The sequence below is a fragment of the Vanellus vanellus genome (assembly GCF_965231255.1).
Source record: "Vanellus vanellus genome assembly, chromosome: 7".
Lineage (NCBI taxonomy): Eukaryota > Metazoa > Chordata > Aves > Charadriiformes > Charadriidae > Vanellus > Vanellus vanellus.
The window spans coordinates 13,824,685-13,847,159 of NC_138912.1; the positions used below are offsets into that span (position 1 = coordinate 13,824,685).

At 44.0% G+C, this 22,475-nt stretch overlaps 1 protein-coding gene across 1 annotated transcript in view; it reads right to left on the reverse strand.

Moving 5' to 3' along the window:
• Positions 1–22,475, reverse strand: part of SORCS3 (sortilin related VPS10 domain containing receptor 3) — a gene marked incomplete at both ends in the record, with an annotated part of 315,923 nt that overhangs the window by 158,549 nt on the left and 134,899 nt on the right. Inside the window, one exon of the mRNA XM_082486568.1 lies at positions 3,825–3,924. Within this exon, the coding sequence (XP_082342694.1) occupies positions 3,825–3,924 (100 nt within the window). The remainder of the gene's footprint in view (positions 1–3,824; positions 3,925–22,475) is intronic.

The window sequence follows — 22,475 nt, forward strand, 5'->3', positions numbered from 1 at the left end:
TGTGGGTGCTCTCAGATCGCCCAGCTGGCCCTGATCACCAGCAATGATACTTGAGAGGCAAAAGGAATCATAGCTGGGAAGTATTCTTGGCAACTTCCTTTGGTATCTGCATGTTGCTATACTGATTTAACTATGACTGCAAACCTCAAATTACACAATGGCAAAGTGCGTTTTCCAAATACCTTCTAATATCTTTCCATTTCTAGGAAATGGACACCCCCTCTCTCAGGTCCCAAACCAGCCATCAGCAGGTTGGGTCTGCAGGTGGGAGCAGGCGCTCTGGGACCCAGCCCTGCCTCTGCCCAGCACCACGCGGGGACACAGCCAAAGCCACCTCAGCTCAGTCTTGGCTACACAGCTCCGTGCCTTGGTGAACTCGGTGCACGCGGAGGGTTGATATCTCCCAGTGGCAACATGTAGAACTAAAGAACATCCACAGACTATATCTGGCCTCTAAGTGCCAAACACCAGCACAGCCAAGAGATGCCCAAGGAAAACTGAGGCCATCCTGGATTTATCACCATGATAACCAGGGAGATGATAACCAGAGAGACCTCTTCCCTCTTCAGGCACGAAGACATGATCTCTCCATGGTGATTTTGCCCACTGGTAAATACCAGTGGCTGATGTGTTTCAGGAGCAAAGGGCAGGACTGAGGGGCCAGCTGCTTCCAGGCTGCTCCAGCGTTTTCCAGTCTGCTGTGTCAGGAAAGACATTTCAATACTCGGCAAGACACCAAATACAGACAGGGGTAATATTCAACACCCTGCTGGAACTCTCCGATTAGGGACGGGAGACACACACAGGAGCAACTTAGGAGGAAGCCTAAAGAGAACATGAAATGAATAAAATTGACTAAATATATAACCCAAACTGAAACAAGAGTTTTTAGCTTAAAAGAGGAAGGTCAATGATACATGAAGCTAACCAGGGACTTGCTTTTGCCATCAATGTTACATCGCAGATGCTCAGAAATTAATTTTGTTGGGGGCAGAAAAAGAAAATCAAGGAGAATTAAATACTTTAAGGCCTTAAGAGCCATTAGGTCATCAAGCCTGACCTCCACTTGTAGTACATGTTCCAGAATTTCACCAAATCGTTCCTACATTAAGCTCAATATTTCTTCTAGAAAACTTAAAATATTTCCACCAAAATTTTTCAAAAAAGTAGAAACAAAAAGCTTTTCTTTTAAAAGAAGAAAGGAAAAAGCCAGCATTTAAAGCCTCTTGCCTCATAATTGAGCCTAGGGTTATGCCACAATTCAGGTAAATGATGTTTATATAACTGGCATTTGGCTGAATGCATAATTCCTATTTAACAGCTGAAGAGAGGCATTTTGGGTCTTCAAAGAAATTTGACAGGTAATTCCCACTGTAGTTCTGCAGGGTAGCTGAGAGGTAATTATCCTTCTCACTAGTAAATCAATTAGAAATGAATGTATGGAAAGCTTTTCCCCTCCTCCAAGTAACTGCTAATCCTCTCAGCGCTAATGAGCGGACAGGGCTAGCAACAGTGTGCAAACCCATCAAAAATCAACAGGAGCTTGCGAGGCACGCAGGGTCCAATCACTACCGGGGACCTAATGCCGCAGGAGAAAGTATCTTGCCTGGAAAGGGTCTGCACAATTCACTGTGTGTGCCCAGGCCCTGTGCACGTGTTGCTTTTGGTACCTCTCTCCCTGTTTATTGCCTCAACGACCTGTTTTTGAGGCTCACAAGAGATCACTGCGTTGTGTTCGACTATCCAGCATTTGTGCTGCAAGAGGTGAAACACGAGGGATCGGGACTTTCTCTACTGGGGGGCAATTGATTCATCTCACCTACTGCTTCGTGATTCAGTATTGGTGGTTGTCCTCAGGAGCTCATCAAAAACCTGATGCTTACTCTGCAGGCCACTGTAACAACATTCACCCAGAGAGACTTGGAGAAGATTACAACCCAAGTGCATCTTTTGCAGTGCACAACCTCATGAATCTGTAAGGGGTGGTCGGACAAAAAACCTGATACTGAATTTGACAAATCCCAGATACTCTAATCCAGTGACACCTCCTCCAGGCGCTTTCAAATGCTGCACGGATGTTTGGAATTGCTTTGACAGTCAACAAAGCAGAGTCAGCTCTGGGTTCAGATACACCGGCTGTTTAACCATGCACAGTAACAGTGCCCGTATAGTTAGCAGAGGCAGAAAGAATGAAAACAAGCTGTTCCCACAGAAGCCAGCACTAAAGCTGGTTTCCTACGGGTTTTCCTTACAGCTCGTCTCTCCATTTCAAAAGATTTTTCGGAAGGGAGGAGAAGGATGACAGGCAGGTCCAGAAATCATTTCCTTAAGACATAAGACCCCCCAAAAAAGCTTAAAAAATACGTCATCTGAAATAAGAAAACAGCAGGTAAAGATAGGTCTGCATGGAGGTGTTATTAATAAAAAAAAAGGAGAGAAACAACTGCTAATCTGTAAAGTTCGATAGCTTTAGAAATTGCTAGAAGATAATCATATATCCTAGTACTCCAATTTGTGAGGGAGACTTTACACCAGTGACGTAGGATTTGTAACTGAGCATATTGCCTTTGATTTTAGGTGGGCAGAGTTGCTTTGGAAACAGAATAAAGAAGAATTAACCCTTCACTGCCCACCACAATGGATACGGGAAGGGTGCGAAGGCCAGGAGAGCGCATTACAAAACATCTTCATTTCATTTTGCTCAGAAAAATGAAGTCAAGCTAGTTGTCACAATAATTCAGCTTCTGCATCAGAAAAAAATATAAGCTGACCCCTGCTCACTGCATTCTTCCTCTCCTCTATACATCCAAACACACGCATATTGTTGCTGATAGTAATCAGAGCTATGACTGCCTTAAGGTTGCACGCACCAAAATAACCATCAATCCCAAAACCTCTGTAGACTGACCAGTGATGGAAAACACAATAACAGTAATAAGAACAGTACAAGCAGCAAAATACTAGTTTGGAAACCTATCGATGGAGACAGGAGATGGGCAGGTTGGAAGTGATCAAGCCAAATATGCTGCACCCCATCCAAACACAACTCCACTGCCAGCAATTAGCTACGCGCTGCAGCCCTCCCACATTGATTTCTGTGGGTAGCTGAAAGCATCTTTGTCCCACTATCTCCCTTGAATCAACACAGGCAATAATTTTAAACCAAAAAGGCACTGAATAGTAACTCCTGGGCTGCGCTCCGTGAGCCAGCTGCAGCCCTAATCGCATCACGTGAGCAGCGTGAGCCGGGGGTTTGAAAGCTCTGACCTCATCTTCTCTCCTACGCGTTCAAATCAAATCTTAGGTCCCCCACCCACTCGCCCAGGCATATTCTGCTTTCAGCCCCCTTACATGATGTAACCAATGAAAATGTCATTTACATCTTTATCTCCAACTTCTAACTAGGGGAAGCATAAAGGGGAGAAGAGTCAAATACAGAAATAAATGCCTTTTACTCGGTATTTCTAATAATGAAACAGAGAAGGCAGAGAGAGGTGTATTAGCCGAAGCCAGCGTAAGCAAGAGTCCCAGAAACGTTTGTGCGAGTTCAGCTTCTTTAAAGGTGTTAACAGTCAGAAGCAAAGAACAGCAACCCTTTTATTTCTCTAACACATTCAGCAGGAGATTAAGGCCTCCATCCCTATCACAAAAAACAGGCATAATTCTACCGGATTCCATGGAATTGCACTAGCGCAACTGAGACCACAAATTCAAACTCTTGTGAATTACCAACGGATTTCACTTTAGGATCATAATTCCTCTCAGAATGAACAGAATGCCGTAATTTTGTTTCTATAGCTACCAGCTCGATGGCTCTCCCTTACCTTCCTCTTGTTAGTGGGACTGACATAAAGGTAGCTCAGCACAGTCTTCAGGCCTACTTTGTCATTTAGCTTTTCATAGGTAGTGCCATAGTCTGTTGACCTGGAGAAAAGAGGAGACAAAAAGAGTTTATGTGGTTATTAGAGCTCTGGGAAAGAAATGACTGTGTGAACGGGTGCTCAAAGTTCCAGCTTGAACATTGTTACCTTTAAACCTCAAGCTTTTGTGTTTCATTCAGGGTGGCCAGCGGAAAAGAGAAGAAAACTTGAGTCCTTTGAGGCAGGGTCTGTCTCTGCATCAATTGACCCTACGCACCCGGGCAGCTGTGCTGCGCCCCTGAAGATGGACTTTGGGGGCAGGCTCTGCTCTCGTGTGCCAGTGTGGGACTGCAAATGATATCCACCCGAGAGGACTCTGATCTCAGCAGCACACTCAGCACAGATTCTCTTTTCAGAGAAATCCAACAGAAGAATCCAAGTTAAACCCATCAACAGCAGTTGTATTTAAGTAGGTTGATTTTTGACTTGGAGATGGAGATTTAAATGTGGCACAGAATTGTAACAGCTGAACTCACGTCTAGATAAAAACGTACCTAAACTGGCATCTTGAGTCCTCAGTCACCCCCACCCTACTTTGTGCCAGGCATTTAATTTTTCTGAGTTACAAAGACAGATTCAGGCCCCTACACTAGCAAATCCCACCCGGAGGAGCAGATGATCTGGGGGTGGCATTACCCATTCGTGACTGGGGAAAAGGGCTGCTTCGTCACAGAGGGTTTTCTGTAGCTTCCTCCTCCTCATTTGTGGGCATGTTTGAAACCTCACTTTGCCCCACTTGTTTCTCCACGTTTTTCGTACTCTGGTTCTCCTAACAAACAAGATTTTTCCTACCAGAACAAATCAACAGCTACCTAGTACAGGATCCCACGCCTGAAGAGTGGTCGGGACCAGCTTGCTTTAGGAGGCCTGCATGAAAAGCCCACCCACCCCATCCAACCAGTGGGGAGAGCCTGGCTCCTGACCCTACACAGCCTCTATCATATGGACAGAGCAAACACAGTCCTTATCAGGTGGACAAGGAAAGAACCTCACTAAAAGCCTACCTGGACATACCTATGATCTTGTTAAGATGAGAATTCATGGCCCCTGCCCTCCTCTCTAATAATGGGTTTTAGTAAACAGATGATTAGAGAACATGTAGCAATTCAGCACCCGTCCCAGTAATTAGCTCCAGCAATTTTCCGATTTTCTCAGTTCAGCAAGCCTCCAGCACCTGCAGCTTTGTCGTTCTGCCCAAGACCAATCCTCTGCCCCTTGTCTGTCCGGCAGAGAACTGGCCCAAGTCACCCTTCTGGCATCAGAGTGAAGAGTGCCACTGTGCCCAGTGCCTCACGGCTCCCGCTCTAGTGGCTGCAGAAGCTAAACAGTCTGTATCCAGCTCCACTGGCTTCCTTGCTGCTTAATGGAGTCCAGAATGACACTTAAAGGGCCATGCCACAAAACCAGATGGCTGGTTTCAGGCTTCCAAGTAGCAGAACCCATGAAGTCAAAAGCTTGTTTTATCACTGATGTGCCTCCAACACGTTTGCTTCTGTGCATCTTTTAAGCACAATTCCTAAATGTTGCAAGCTGGTTCTTTCCTTAAATGGGTTGAACCAACCTTCCCCCTTTGAACACTCAGCAGTCGGAGGTGCTTCAAGTCTGAAACAACTTAGTTGTGTTCCGGTTTAGCTCTTTAATACTAAAATAGAGCTAGTACTAGCTCTATTTACACGTAATACTCTTTTGTACTACTGCATAGTATTGATACTTGCTGGGCTTCACAGAGGCATCCCAAAGGACATTACAATAATGTACTGTATTTTCCATAGCACTTCCCCATCCTTGGATCCTAAATCTGAGGCTCTTGTCTCACTAGGTATCAATACCACACAAGAAACCTAGCAGCTTTCCCCCTCCAGCCAAGCTTGAAACTGAAGCAGCTTGATTAATAAAACTGAGTAATCCAGGCGAATTAATTCCACTACACGAGGCCTCCTATACATGCAAATTCAAGAGGTCAGGAATCTTCAAGTAACACTAAGCTCTAAGCAGAGGGTAACACACAGAGGGCAAGCACTGAGCTACTGCCTTGATCTCACCCTTCCAACAGTACTGAAGCTCCGAACAAGCCACATTGGTGACTACACACGTACCAGCCACCAGCCAGGGAAAGAGATCATTGGTTTCAATCAGCATTCAAAGAGAACACAAATAACAGTTTAATATTCTGACAGAGCTACTTTGGTTTTGTTCTCCAAGTCATTTTCAGATCTCCCAAAATGCTTTGCACTTCTAAAGATGCAGGCTGGATGCCCTAATGACTCTTTCTCATTAAACCATTATCACTCATTGCATTTGCCCTTTCAAAGAATAGCTAGAAAGGAAGTAGGATCATTATTTCGTTAGCTTCTCTAAGGCTTTCTTTATTATCATGACAGTCACCACTGGCTTCACAGAAAAGTCTCAAAGGATATCACAATAATGTACTGTATTTCCATAGCTCTTTCCCATCCAAAGAACCTGAAGCTTTTGTCTCGTGTTAATCCATTCAAACTAACAAAGTCCCAAGGGCCATACTGGGAAGTATTATCTCTACTCTAGAGATGAAGAAACTGAAAGCTTGCATAGGTAATTGTTCATTTTTTCACAAGCAGGCATCTACAATTAGCCATTTCAGCTTCTATAATCACCTAGTGTATGGCTCGATACTCAAACCTGCTAAACCCTTACCACCAAACCGCGTAACTTGAAAACAAGTATTTACAACAACAACGTTGGCGGCCTAATGTTAGCAATCCAAGCTTGAACATTTGAAGAGATGTGACCCACGGGTGGAACAGAACAGTTCTGGCTCAGCTTTTCATATTAACTTGAACCCTTCTCCTTTACTAATTACTTAACTTCACAGTCAACAACTTCTAACTGCAAATTAACTAGCCCAACATGTCCTTACAGTTGCTTGACGCTACAAGCAGACTGGATACTAAGTTTTCTCCCATTTCTCTGGTCAGAATAGGATCCACTTCAAAGCGCATTACTAAAGGCATGGAAGAAAGGTTGTAGTTATAGCAAAATGACAAAAACCTCAGTGATACAAAAGACCCCTTCCATGAGTCACACACCCCAAATGCCTGCTTTAACTTCGATTGTGCCTTTTATGGCCAACTGGTTGTGCCAGGCTGGTTCTCCAGTGGGTTGATCCATTGAAGCCATCACTGGAGTCTCATCGTCTTGGGAGGTGCTTATTGCCTTCAGCCTCAAGTTGATATTAGCAGACTGCTTCTAACCACACACACATACACACACACACACATACATGAAAGTGTTATTAACAATGCTTTCATAAAACAAATTGTTGCACCTTGTGTTACACTGCTGGTAGCGCAGAAACTGTCACAATGTGAAACGGACTCTGACTACACATACAAAGCCTGTAAAAGCTCAGTCCATGCATTTTGTCCCACATGTCTTTATACATTGATCTTACAACATTTCATTGTCCTCTCTATCCTGCTTTACGTCCTGCAAACCAAGCTGCTGGCAATACCCCAAGAAAGGCCGCACAGTGAAAAGCAATAAAACTCAAGGGGTAGTTCAGTCTTGAATGGACATTTGTCTACTCCAGTTCAGCTTTTTGGTTTTTATAATTATCAGTTCGTACCAGCCATGAGGAAGAATCTCTTTGCTAGTCTTGGTTAACATGAAGAAAGGTTTGATCCAGTCCAATGCAAGTGTCATGTTCATATAACCAAATAAACATGGGCTTTCCTTAAACAGGCTGTGGCACAAAATTCTACATATTCCCTTTGGAAAAGCAAGGTTTATAATGTAATTAATTTATTGGGAGACTGCAAATTCTCCCATAACCGTATTCTGTTATAAACAGTTGGGAAAGAAAATCACCTGCTTGATTCCACTGCCCTTCCCTGAGGGGCCGTGATGTGTTTTAACCATTGCTGCAAGTGCTGTCCCAGAGTCTGGCAGAGCAGGGCTCCAGGGGCACACCCAGGCGGAGAAGCTTCTCTCTTGCCAAGCCTGGTCATAACTCAGCACACTGAGAGCTAAGAAAATCCATGTTTAATATTGTGATAAGACTTGCTCATCCCGGGGATATGAAGTAGAGGTGTGGAGAGGCAGAGAGAATGCCATCTGAATAGGTTTTAGAGGAGTCCTCCCCTCAGATGGTTTCCATCTCAGAGCTTTGGAAAGTTTTGTTTGTTCGCAGTCTCAGCTACTCAGCTATGGAGATAGGGTATGAAATATGTATGTCTCTCAGGAGAAAAAGAGCTGCAAATGCTGGCACTGGATGGCTGAGAGGGACAAGTCAACCTCCTGGAGCGTACGTGTGCCACCAACTCTTCTGTCAGGGGGTTTCCCCTCTGTGCCTCTGACTCTCCCCAACTGTGTGTGCCAAAGGAGCAGGTACGGTTTCAATTTTAGATTCTCAGCCTTTTTCCTAAAATACTACAGCTTATGCATTCATCTCCAGATCAGAGTCCCACTACACGCACACCTGCAGCCCCACGTTGAGAACCGCGTGGGGCACAGCTCTGCTTAAATGAGCAGAATATCCCAATTCTCCGTGCTCTTCAGAGAGCCACAGGAACACACGCAACCCAGATTAACATTTGCTTCTCTTCTTATGCGCTGCAAACCGTCTGCCTGCAGTGTGCCTGTCTCTCCATACCCCCCAAACAACTTCTTGTTTTTACCCATCGGCCAATTTTCTCCCAGTTTGACAGAGAAACAAAAACCCAAGAGGAACAAAGTTTCTACAAGTTTCAAGAAAACCAGCAGCCAGCAAAAGGAGAGCAAACTTATTAGCGCTCAGAGAAAAGCTGCAGCATGAAACCAAATCCCATGAGACATGAGAGCAGGCACATCTCTCTGAACATCCAGCTGCAGGAAAACATCCAAACACAGCTCACATATTAATACACTACAAAGAACCCCGCTGCACAACACAAGAAGTCAGGCTGCCAAACTTCCATTGCTTGTGAAACAATTAGTTTCTGTCTCTCCCCTTCCCCTTCCTCCCCCTCAAATTATCCTCCCTGAGATAAAGGCCTTTCTGAAGCTATGACACACTGAGGAGAGACTCCTACTGAGTCAGAGCCCAGCTTGACCACCCCCTGCGGTAGCCCCAGCCGTAAACCCCTTTGCCCAGCCACCCTAGTGACCGTAGGTGGTTCAGGACTTGGGAAAAAGCCAGCTCAGCACTAACCCCACCACTCTGCTTTGCACCAACAGAGTCCTAAATCAGGAACCAGGCCAACCAGACAGGCACCATATGGGAAGCTGGTCCCACTAACTTAGAGGCAGGGCAGAGGGCTGCTCCTCTTCAAAAGGATATCAGTCATTTAGCACATTCTGGCCCAGCCTCTCTGAGATTATTCCTTTTTTTTTTTTCCTTGTTGAACATTTTAAACTAGTTCCTGGCTTTTGTGGAGTATGGCTGGTGGTGGTTGAACATTCTCCACTCCCAAAGCATTTTTCATGTTTAGATACAAAAAAGAGAAGCAGCAACCTTTCCTTTCTTAGGGCTGCTCGTGAGCCCAGACAAAGCCAGAGTCTGCCTTGGGCAGCCACGTGCCTGGGACGAAACACGGAGTTGGCCCTGCAGCAACTCCGTCCCCAGCTGGAGCTCTGGAAAGGCAGGGTGATAGCTGCCAAATCAGGGAATAGGTGCAAGTCCAGCGATGCTCAGTCTCTTCTCCCAAGTAACAAGCAATAGGACCAGAGGAAATGGCCTCAAGGTACGCCAGGGGAGGTTTAGGGTGGATATTAGGAAAAATTTCTTCACCGAAAGGGTTATCAAACATTGGAACAGGCTGCCCAGGGAAGTGGTGGAGTCGCCATCCCTGAAGGTATTTAAAGGATGGTTAGATGTGTTTAGGGACATGGTTTAGTGATGGTACAGGCAGTGTTAGGTTGATGGTTGGACCTGATGATCTTCAAGGTCCCTTCCAACCTACATGATTCTATGCTCGCCCAGAAGCAACAGAAATGGTGCCACCTGTCACTGGCTAGCTCAGCTCCCCCGGTTCCTCCTTCTCACCCTCTCCAGGACTATTTCGTTCCCAACCTCAAGGCAACCTCATGTCCAGCTCCCAGCCTGCAACAGTGGAGCCTAATTTCACTTACATTGAGGCAGTTCCCTGAAAGATCCACTCTTAACAGCGCAAGCCTCTCTGGCTGACCTGGTCACACACGAGGACACTTTTGTCTGACCAAAAAAACCCAGACAAAACCAAACAAACAAAAAACCCATGAGAAACAAACACAAATAAAAAGCCTAAACAAAAAAAAACAACAGCCGTGTTGAGCTGTGCCTGCCTACTAACCAAAGAAATCCAAGTATCTGTACTCCGAATCTTGCACTTAGCAGAACACAGCATTTGCTGTGCTGAGAGCTTGCTTTTATCCAACCATGATTTTAGAGTGAGTGTAATAAATATAGAGTCAGAATACTTTACAACTACAAACAGAAACAACTGCCTCGCTTTGTCCTCATCCCACGAAAGTAAACTAAGGACAACAAAGTAAGTCTGGGGAAGTGAAGAGAAACTGAGAAAGCATATGGTACTGCTTCCTTGTAGTTTCCCAGCCTACAGCAATATCATGGACTTCTTAAATTGAAGGTGATGGTTTTGTGTGCAGGAGCCATCAGAGGGCTTTTAGTTCCATAAATCTGTCTAATCCCACAGGGAAATTTGGCCACTTCATTATCAAATGTTAATAAACACAACAACTGTGAGCTGTATGAAGCGACGCTCCCTTTCGTTTTAACTTGATAATGTAATTCAGAGCCCACTGCTACCACTTAGCAAGTATGAAACCATGGAGCCCCACACTGCCATTTGCGATTTCACTGGTTGTTGTCATACTCCCTACAGATATTCTTTCCCAGCCTGACAACTCCCCGTTTATTTAGCCGCTCCTTGTACAACCTATTCATATCTGATCATTCTATGACTACTCTTTCTAGTCCAATTACATCTTTTGTCATGGATGCCTCAGAGACCAATCTTTAACAGAAGATTTCTTGAAAAAAAAAAACAACTATCCAAGTACAACAGCAAAACCCCAGAGTATTTAAAAAGACCCAAACAAAACCACTTTCTGCCATCATACACAAGGTTTTACATTCTCAGTACTTCTGGAACCATAACCCATCAGTTCTAGGGGACTTTCAGTTCCACAAAGTTTCAAAAGTACCTAAAACCAGAGAACCCACTGGGGAAAAAGAAGTTCAAGCAGATCATAGTTTTGGTAATTTCTCTTGAAAAATTAATTTTTTTTCCTATTAGTTTGCATGTCATCTAAACAGCAGAATACCCACCCCAATTTCTATTATGATACCAGCACCCTTCCTCAAACCCCTTTCTTTTTTGAGTAATGATAATTGCCATCACCAAACATCCGAAAGACTTGAAGATGACCTTTGTTGATAAATTTCAATTTATAATGTACAGTGGAAACTGGCAAGGCAAAATGAGCTGCCATGAGGCATTAGTCATTGTGATTCGCAGTTCAAAATGAAAGAGATAGGAGCTAACTAGGAAGACTGGCTTCCTCTTTTTTTTTTTTTTCTTGCAGATTCTTCTTTTTTATTTTTGAGAGGAAAAGTATTCTCTCTTGTTTATTCAATATGAGCTTTTGGGAGGACCCTAGATGTCTCAGAGGCTGGACAAAAGGATACAGAATATTCCACCTCTGGATTCCAGGCAATAAAGCACAGGAAATGTGAATATCAGTCCCATTTCTAGTGGCTGATTGCTCATCAGCATTTTACTTGATCACCACCCCACAAGGCAGGGGGACTGTTCGCACCAGTCATTCCTTAGTAGAGATAACGACTCAGATGGGCACGAACAGTCTCTGGAGATATAGTTTTTGTATATTTAGCCTACAGGGATGGTGAGGACTAATTTGAAAGCTGTATGTTTGCATGACTCTCATGTAGGAACACAGTGGTGCTTTGGGTATCCCCAGCAATCACTGACTATCCAGAACAATGTGCCACTGGGCAGGTAAACAGCATTCACCAGCCGCAAACAGGCTGTCTTTTCCCAACCTCCTCTCTCTTCTGCACCCAGACCTTCCCTTACCTCCAGATACACCGTTTCTGTGGAAAGGCAGAAGCAGTTTCAGATCTAAAACAAACCATAGAACCAGCCCAACTAGCAAGGGCCTCTTTTGAGACACAAATAGGGAGGGCAGGGGGGTTGCAGGAAATGGGTTTTCTGGCAGGAAAAGGATGGTGGAGAAAGTGAGGAATGCTTGGCAAAGCAGAAGTAGGAGACTCCAGGTCAAACCAAAGAACCACTTTGAGCACCACAGTCTGATGTTCCCTGCTCTAGGACTTTTAGAGGCAGTATACCTCAACTACTGTGGGACACAGTTTTGGTGAAAGGCAGCTCTGAAGCTCTCTCGCCATTTCTCTTCTGCCAAAGGATGGCAAAATCTTTCCCCTCAAGTAGAGATAAACACAAACCAAACTGACAGATCCTAACGCCTGTCGTGGTTTGGCCTCAGCCAGCAAAGAACCGGCTGCTTGCTGAACCCCCCCATAGAATTTCAGAAAATCAGAAGAAAAAGGCAAAACTCGCAGGTTGAGATAAAGGCAGTTTAACAGAACAGCAAAGGGAAGAGAAAAAACAACAACAATAACACTGATAGAAGAATGTACAAACACAATTACGGCAGCCCCAGCCCGCTCCTAGTGGGGTCTTCCTGCCCCCTCCCTGACCAGTTGCCCCCTATAGACTGGGCATGGCTCACACAGCATGGAATACTTGTGTCCCATGCCAGATCCTTGGGGAAATTAACACTATCCCCGCCAGTACCAGGAGACACCTCATGGCAGGCAAGAACCTCAACTATAAAAGCCTATGGAAAAGGATGCTCTGCTTTTAGAGAACCTGGGATCGTGATCAAAGCAAGCAGGCTGCAGGTGTCGTGGTTACCAAATATCACTTTATATTCTGCTGCAGAATAGCCCACAATAAGGAGGCAGTAAAGCAACAAAGATTGGTGCCTCCTACTGTGATACTAAAATAACTCTACTTCCCCAGCTGCAAGACTCACTTCTCTATACCATGGCCGTTTATCTCATCTTAATTTCAGCTACCTACAAACGAGCTATTTAGCTCTAGCTCCCAAGCCTGTCCACACTTTCTCTCTAACTATAGACAGACACTGTTAACTTCAGAGGATGACCTATTCACCCTAAAATAGGTCAGGAAGTATTGCTCTCTTAAGGTGTCTTACTCCCTTCAATGTAAAGGGAGACCAGAGCAACCAACACACACACTCAACTCTTTGATGACTAGCACAGGGCAACGTGTATCTTACACTAAATGGATTAGATAAGTTCATGCACTAAGCTGGCAATACAAATGAAAAGGAGGACCTCAGTAATCCCAGCTGAGATCAAAAGTTCATCATTTGTTGTAATGTGCCACTGCTCTATGTTTTAAATGTTATTATTCTGTAGGGATGTGTATGAGAGTTACTACTAGAAGTAAGTGCCAAACAATATCAGGACTCCACTGTGCCTTACACATTCCACGGCATTGCAAAGTGAAGACAGCAGAGATAAGCAGAGAAACGGGATATGATTTCCCAGTGGTTGCTGGCAGAATCAAGAACATAAACAAAGACCTGAGGAAATGTGAAATGGCTCCTCTTCAAAACCTGGGATTAGCACTTCTCGTCACTGCATGCCTGCCCCATTACACCACTGATGACCTGCTGGCGATCCTTATCGTGGCCAGGCAGTTGATGCCCACTGGTAGAACCTGTACCTCACAGAAGCACAGACATGAAAACTATACAGGCAGCATGTAATATCCACATCGGCAGCTTCAGCAAGGACATCAGCATCTGAATCGTTACCGTACTGCTTCTGACCTGAGACTAAGACACCACATCCCTGCAGACACCACCCCAGACACAGTTCAGTTGCCATGAAACAGGGGCAATCTCGAGCTAAGACAGTCTGGCTTCACAAAGGCCTCTCCTTTTTCCGCTCTGGTCACTTCACTACAGCGAAAATGTAAAAGCATTCATTATGTAAAAGCTCTGAAGAACTATATCTCATCATTACTCACTTCCCATTTGTACTGTCTAAAAGATCTGACATATTTATCATGTTCTTGATTCTGATGTATTCTAATTTTCCAAAAAGGTGTTTTATGCATCCTTGATAAGGCAGCATACTGATTTGATTCCAAGCACTTGACTGACTCAGCAAAGATGGCCTTATCAAGACAGATTCAAGAAATTTGGTCTAAAGGACACTTTAATAGCCTCAAAGATAAAAGGCATCTTTCATGACAAAGCCTCGTTAATTAATCAGATATTAATTAGATTATTAATTAGAAAAAAGGCCCTTCCCAGGCCCTTTTCTACTTTTATTACTATAGCTAAAATTGCTTTTGTAACAATTCTCTTAAGTAGCTAATCATTTTAATTTGCATTATTTTGTAGCAAAAGGAAAGTGCTTTGAATGTAGGATTTTCTGAAGGAATTGTAGAAGTTCAGTTTAACATCCATGCTACCAGGTGCGTTTAAACTGGAACTCCTCTTAAATGTGTATTGAACAAAATGTCGAGGGAGGAGTATGGAGCTGCCCCAGCACTAACCTCTGTATTTCTGTGCTAGATATGGATGACAAAGAAGTCCTTCCAAGACTCAGAGAATAAGCACACGCTGGGCAATACAAACTACTCTGACAGTAGGTCACCTCACCCTTCCAAGGGAGGGGGACAGGTGGCTCAAATCTCAGTTTCCCAGCTGAATACCAATATCAGGGTCTACTCATGCCCCCTGGGACGGTGGCTGTGCCCAGGGTTTACAAGAAACTTGCTTTTGACACTTGTCTGCTTGTTTTGGGATCAGTAGTAGGCAGTACTGTGGGACATCAGATGAACCTGAATCATCTCTAATATAACACAAAGCATGTTAAGTTTTCAAACTATTAGCAAATCTTTGCAAAACTGATATAATTTAAAAAAGCGGGCCGCGGTGGAGGTAGTTTAGTCCAGTTCCTTAGACACAAACGTTAAAAATTGCAGACCATTCCCAAACCAACTATTACAGTCAGCCTGCAACACATTCCACTCCCTGCCTCAGCTGACCCCCCTCCCACAAGCCTTATGTCTACCTGCACCTCCCCGACTTGTGGCCCACAGAGGTTACTGCCTCCAGCAGCAGCCTGAACAGAAATACCACAGAAATCCTGCCTGACCCTATGCGAGGCTCCTCACCACTCCAGTTTTCCATTTAGTTAGTTTAGCTTCCTGGGAAAAGATTGGCTCTTAATGGTCCCAAAATAAATGAAAAGCTCATGAGATGCAGCCACCTGAGACAGTTGAGGACTGACAATGCAAGAAGTCACTTCTAGACTTAGAAACTTATCTTTACCTCCAGTAACAACATGACTGAAAACCTCAACATGCTACTTTTCCACAGCTAATAAGACAGCACCAAATCCCTAATTAGTTTAAGTCAATGTGACCCTATTACATTCAAGTAAATGAATAATATTGGCAGAACTACACAAATTTACACAATAAAGGTCAGGACTCACTATACCTATATATATCAATAAACATACAGACTAACAGCAGCATTAACAAGAGAATGCTAGCATTTTACAAGCATTTCCTAATTTTGCATTTGTGAGAATTCTGCATTTCTAAGAAATTTCAGAAGCTTAAACCCGTACAGTCAAGACAAATTATAGTGCAAGTTTGGTTTTCTTAAGAAGCAAAGAGAATTTGGAGCCATAAAAGAACACAAACAAGTCTCAGGCTAATATTGCTCCGAACAGCCTTTTTTGCAATGACATTTTCCCACCGGAACAGTCTCCAGCACAAGCTCACTTTCAATACGATAAATAAATAAATAAAACAAGACAAAGTCGGCCCATTCCTGAATCCTTTGAGGCTTACCTGTTCCGGTTACCGCTGAAATATCCATGACAGGCCCTGCAAGCCCTCCCAGCCTTCTGAACCATATACTAACGTTTTTGAGCATCGCATAACACAGACATCATAATTCAGAAGACAGAAGGAGCTCTCAGGCTGGATTACGCAGCTGACAACGCCTTTACGGAGCTGCACCACTTGCTTTGCAGGGTGCCCTGCTAATACAGACGGGTCCCTGGGCAATAAACTAAGGTTGTTCTGAACGGTCCCAAATGACTCTCTTCCTTTCTCATCCAGACAGTCAGGGTCTCCTCTCCTAGTTACTCAGAGAAAAGAATTTTGGTTGAGACATATAAGGGCAGGGATGCAAGTGCAAAAATGGAAGAAACCAGTCACCTGCCACCTGGTTTCTTGGCTTGGGCAACAGTCAGAGCAGCAGCTGGATTACGCCTCTCATGATACAGTTAAATCCAGCGCTACACTGCATGTAGGTATTTCATTCTAGCAGTGGTTGAGTGTCAGTCGTACTCATTCCCTGAGCACGAGGATTAACACTCTCAGTTCTCGTTAACATGACTTCAAAATGCAGACACTGAGGTCTTAGCTTGCATCTATACCGACTTTCCAAAGAGGTAAGCTTGCTGTTTATTATCAAGGTTAATAAATGACTGTGATCCATATGGTAGATGCTCAACATGGGGATCCCCCTTCTACCCCACCAGCTGTTTGTGAGTTGTGGGCAGCTCAGAGAGCACACAATTGATCATTCCCACACTATTATGCCCCAAGATCTCACTGCCTAATATCTTTCAAACCACAGTTGGTTCAAGCTTAATTTTACCCCAGCAATGCCTCCTTTTCCAGTCAACTTTTGCACTCAGCACACAGAAGCTCATCTAACACAAAACACTTTGTCTTGGGAGAATAAACCTGTTGGATTTTTTTCAGACAGAAGATCAATAAAGTGGGAACAGCTTGAAAAGTCAATCAGCTTCAGCAAGTTTCCCCAGGAGATGGCTGGGTGATTGTGATTTTAATGAAGGAATAGTAAACCGAGCACAAGGAAGTGTGCAACCCCCTCAGACTCGTGAGGGAGGATATCTCAGGCTGAGAAGCAGGGAAGGAAAGGGAAGCACTGAAGGGACCAAGTCATCTCTCTAGCTTGATAGGCTGCCTCAAGAAGCAGTCAGAAACAGCTAACTTAAACTTCTCCAAACTGAGAATTAGCTCCAGTACTACACCACAAAATGATATTTCCTCCAGATATTAGATTAGGAATATTTTTGTTTAGGCCCTGAAATACACGGATAAATAACCCTTATGCCTTTGCACCTAAGCAGTGCGCTGAAAATGTGGTTCTTATTCATGTTCAAGTCATGACTTTTACCCAAAGGGCGTTTATGAAGAGCTCAGCACCCTGCATATTATCAAGGCAAACAGAAGGGGAAAGTTGCCTGCGATCCAAGATGCTGAAGTCCTTTTTCTATACACAGGGTGGATTTTCTTTATGTCTTTGGATTTAATCATAATTTAATTACTTATGAAACGGATCAAATGCAAACACCCAAGATGCAGGCTGTGAGGTTCACTGAAGAAAGAGTTCTGCTGTACTACAGGCATTGGAAGGTATCTTGGGAGACCCACAAGGTTCCTACTTTGCCACAGACTTCTTACCTGGTTGTTACTTTTTTGCCCATTGCAAATGATGATATATTTTGCCATTGTTCCAACCACGTAGGTTGGAGTACGGCCTCTCCCACAAAGGTTCACGTAGATGCAGACATTTCAAACTGTAAACTGAGATCCATGCTTTCTTAGCCATGACAGATGGATTGGACTACTGTGTGAGGTCCCATGCCCTGTTCTATGTTAGAGCTCAGAGTCCATCAATGTAATTGTCTCTCCTAGCATCCAAGTCTTTGACTCAGTACGTTTTGGGCCTTCAACTTGGACTCCAGTCCCACTCAGGATACCTGCCTGTTGATGAACCAACTGTTGCTCATTTTTCTGACAGCACTGTCCATGGATCTGTGCTTCAAAAAAAATTAGAGCAGAACTCAAACTGTGCAGTGTATCTTTAATTGTATTCTAAGCCAGCATGGTTCGCTCACAGCCCCTGGACAGTTTTCAAGCAGTGGCACTTAAGTTCTTTCAGTGATATTATTTAGACCAGGAGAGAAATGGCTTTTTTTTTCCTTCACCCTAGTCAGCTTGATGCTTCAAAAGCCAACGAGAAAATGAAGCATGATACTACATTCCTGGAGGGCACCATTAAGACCCCCAGGGATAATGTCAGCATAAAGGGTTGCCCATCTTTTAGCAGGTAGATTGCAATAGCCTGTGATTAATTAGGAAATAGTGGCAGCTCATCATTGGCCATTTCCTTATCCTTTTTAGCTGCCTTACCAGAAGGCACGTGGTTTGTTTTAACATCAGCTTTAACATTCTAGGAATGAATCTTCCTGCAGGCTGAATAGTAATGCTCTGAAAATAAGCCCCTTGCAGTCAACAAGGACCTGATCAGCCACTCGGTGCAGGGGCAGTTCTGCAGACTTGCCTGTGCACGTCTCTACAGGTTTTACTCTGAGGACAAAGGAGAAAATGAAATATGGGTACAAAAGAGGAGGGTTCACACAGTGCCACAATTTCTAGCAAAAGCATTTGGTCATGACTGAGACATCAAGTGAGCAGTGCACAGACACGCTGAGCATAAGAACACGTGGGGGAAGCGGTGCATCTCTGCAGTTTATTGCAAAAAGGGCAGTGATGAGTAGCCAACGGCTCAGAGCAGATGAACTCTCTTCCCCCACCTCGGTGCCTTTAGAAGGTCTCTGGGAGGGCATCTGGACAGGAGACCTGCTGGATTCGCACCACTGCCTTGAGTATGCTGCTTGATTGCTCGTGTTTCAACACGAGACCCTCAGCTAGTATATGTCCAAATGAAACTACTTATCACATCCAAAACTGGAAGCCTCAATACATTACAGCATGTTCCTCAGAACACTCACTCCACACAGCCCCATCACCTGCTTTTAACTAAGTACCACAGCAGACCTGCATCGTTTAATGTGTTGAAAATATAAACAAACAGATGAGAAGAAGATCTCCAGCTACAGGAAAATGGCCAAGCTTTAACCAAGCTTCACCCAATTCATACATCCCCCACCCCAATACCCCTTTAACCCCTCTGGTCTGTGCTTCTATTTATCACAGTCCATGCAGTCAAGAATGCCTTTCCCCAGACTCCATTTTAGACACACACATTATTTGTGCTTGATTCAGATGTAAGGGAATACTTTCATGTTAACGAGCTACAATCATGGATCAATAAAGTTCATATTGAGACTTAAGTGCTGTGATTATTGAAAGAGGGAATGAAGAAATATTATATCACGTACGTATGCATCTATCACACAGCTGCTAAGCTTTAAAACAATGTATTTGTAATAATCAGAGTACCATGGTGAAATAGCAGCTGTCTTTTCAAGCCAACAGTAAATGCATGTTGAGAGTGTTATCTGAAGGGGTTATTTCTTTGCCCATACTTTACTACATAACTGATGCTGAAAATGGAGAAAATAAATAATGATGACTTTTTGCTACAAGCCATTATTTTGCAAAGATTACACTTTAATAACCCTAGTACACAAAATATTTTCATGAATTAATCTCCCTCACGGATGATGGCAAATGATAAACATGGGCTTCTTTACCCCCACCTTCTCCCTTTTTTTTTTTTAAATCTCATTCTGCCACCACTTATCAGTGTCCCCGCAGCAAAACGGGGGAAAAATATTAAATGCATTGCTGGGAATGGGATCTCATCCTTAATGACATCATCAATAATTGCTGTCACAAGCTAATATCAGAGTTGCAACCTTACAAGGAAGATAAAGAGGCAGGTTTTTTTCAAACCGTGGTTTCCAGACAGGCTCTAAATGGGATTTTGCTACGTGCTTTTAAATGCTGCCTGGATAGCTCATAGGGCAGCGGAAACTAAAAGCAGGTTGGACCCAGACAGGGAGTACTAAACTTAGGGTTGTCCTAGGAACCTCCCAGAATGGTGTTGGATCCAGAAAGCAGGATGTAAATACAGCAAAGCCTGTCCCTTACAGCAAGGCTTACACCTCTCGTGGCAGTTCCTTGCACACCAAGGATATCCTCAGGCAGCTGCTTCTTCATGCGTCAAAGAGATTCCAGTAATTCCCCGATCAGCAGTATCCAGGTGCCCTTTGGTCCCTACACCACTGAAAAGTTACTGTGCAGCGAAGACCTTGTCATCTCAATCCAGACACCATTAAGAGAATTTATATTCCATGATGCTTTTAAAAAGAGACTGAATGGCTCCTAGTTGAAACCTGTGCCTGGAGAATTGAGATCAACTTCTCTTCAGGTATCAGCAGCCTGGGGGCCCTGGCGCTACCTGCAACCTGCACCCATCTGCCCGCGCACCACTAAGCTGCAGAGAGCAACAGAGCTCCCGTTTCCTGAGAACTTCTTATTAAGATGCCGAAGGCCAGACACTGACAACCCTTATGTATTTGCACAGCATCAAACCAAGAACAGGCCAGTCCTTTGAGTGCTTCTCTGCACCCTGCTGGTGCAGCCAAGCGTGCACCTCAGGCTTGAAGGAGACAGGCTTAGCACAGCCAGCCCCGACTTCAGCTGGGAGGTAGCAACTCCAGAGCCCAGATGTTTGGGGTCACTATGACTTTTCAGGTGACTGAATTATTAATTCCCGAACAGAATTAGTATATTTATCAATAGAAAGCAGGGGAGGGGTGAGAAACGTGGATACCACTTTTAATTTTGCACATTAGAATCTCCATGTAATTAATATTCAGCATGGCACACACTTGCTTCTTGTTGCAACCCCTGCGAAAACTCCCATCAAGAGCTTTGCAAGATAGCGTTTCATTTCCAGCCTAGGAATGAAGACATTCCTTCTGCTTTCTTTTACTGACAGCCAGCGAGCACGGTCCAGACCTTCCCTCTTGAACAGTCTAGCTATGCAGACCCCTTCCCTGATTTGGATGGAAACCTCACCTTGCCGTCGTCTACTCTATGTACCAGCCAGAGACACCATTCAGTAAGAAGAGCCCAAAGATGACTTATTAGTCATAGACTTTAATACTCCAGTATCATAAACACATTGTCAGACGTGAGAAGTCTCTGAATTTGGCAGGGAGAAAGTGGGGCTGAAATCGCATCTTTCCACAAAACAATGTTTTGACTCATCTTTTAAAAAAGGTTATGTAGATGAAAGAAGGGCAGAGCTCCGGTGACAGCAAAGTCTAAACCACAGATCCCCTCAGTTCCACACACTGAATCTGAGAGCACAGTTTCACCGGTGTCAGTGTTTATTATTCTGGAGCTATTTAGACCCCACCACATGGCAGTCTGGTCCAAGTTCCTGTCAGGACAGTCAATTCCAAGACTTACAGCCTTTAAGCCAGAGCACCAGCTCAGAAACAAGGAGCTATTTGCTCCATGCACATAACTGGGAGATACGACCTGTTCCCAGCTCTGCCCCAGCACTGTTCTACCCTATGTTCTTTACACAAGCATTGTGACTTTTCTTCATAAACAGATGATAAACAAAGTGAACCATGGAAGAAGAAAGCCTTTTGCTGTGCTGCAAATGGTGGTGGTCAAGAGCCACTCTCTTGAAGACCAAAGTATTTGATGAGCCAGGCAGGTCTCCATTGCTGGTTCCAAGACCATCACACAGCTGTACAATAATTTTTCCAATGTCAGTGTCACACTGAGCAGGAGAGGCAGAGCAAGTCCTATCATTCCAACAAGAAAAGAAATGGAAAGGTACAATAGTTTTATCCATAATAATACGATTCCCTTGCTTGTGCCTCTGCAAGCTAAGCTTTTCTGCACTGCATTACCTTCACCAAACTAGTGCATATGTAATGCAAATCAACCGTCGAGCAGTATTTGTATTACAATAATAACTTGGAAGAACTTGTTTAATATCAGAAGACTTAGTGGAGCAGATGAATGGCTCTGACATGATATCCATGGGATAGAAATTCAATTAAAAACTGGAAGTGGCACAGGAGTGGTAGTTATTGTTCAACATGTACCATGGGGCCTTTGCTGAAATACAGCTATTAGCTGTACTGGTTGAGAAATTCCGTTTTCCTTTATGGCAATCTGTTAGCTTGTAGAAAGTTAAATTAATAAAAACACAGAATCACTCTCACATTACGAGAACACAGCAAAGCCAAGGGCTAGTTGCGTATTTTATAATTATGGATTAAGTGCATTATGCCAAGGAAATTAAAGAGATGCCATAATTATAATAAAAATGAAAGATTGTCTGGCTCTAAAGGCTGATGGTGTGACTGTCGCATGCAGAGCATGCCCATCCTTATCTCCCCCCATCACAGCTCCCCAGGATGTTAACAATTATTCCTAATGCTAGCAGCTACATTCACCATGTGTTCAGCCCTTACTGGAGATACACTTGCATGAGAAAGCTACCTCCCCTCCTGTTAGCAGCATCTCAAATTCATCTTCTGTCTTGGAAAGTCAGTTTTGCCCCCGAAGAACAAGGAAAAAAAGGATGGAAGGAGAATTTTTTTTGTTTTTGGTTTTTTTTTTTTTGTTAGGTAGATGGAAGACAGAGCTCAGTGGGAAATAACTCGCCAAGCCCATCCAACTT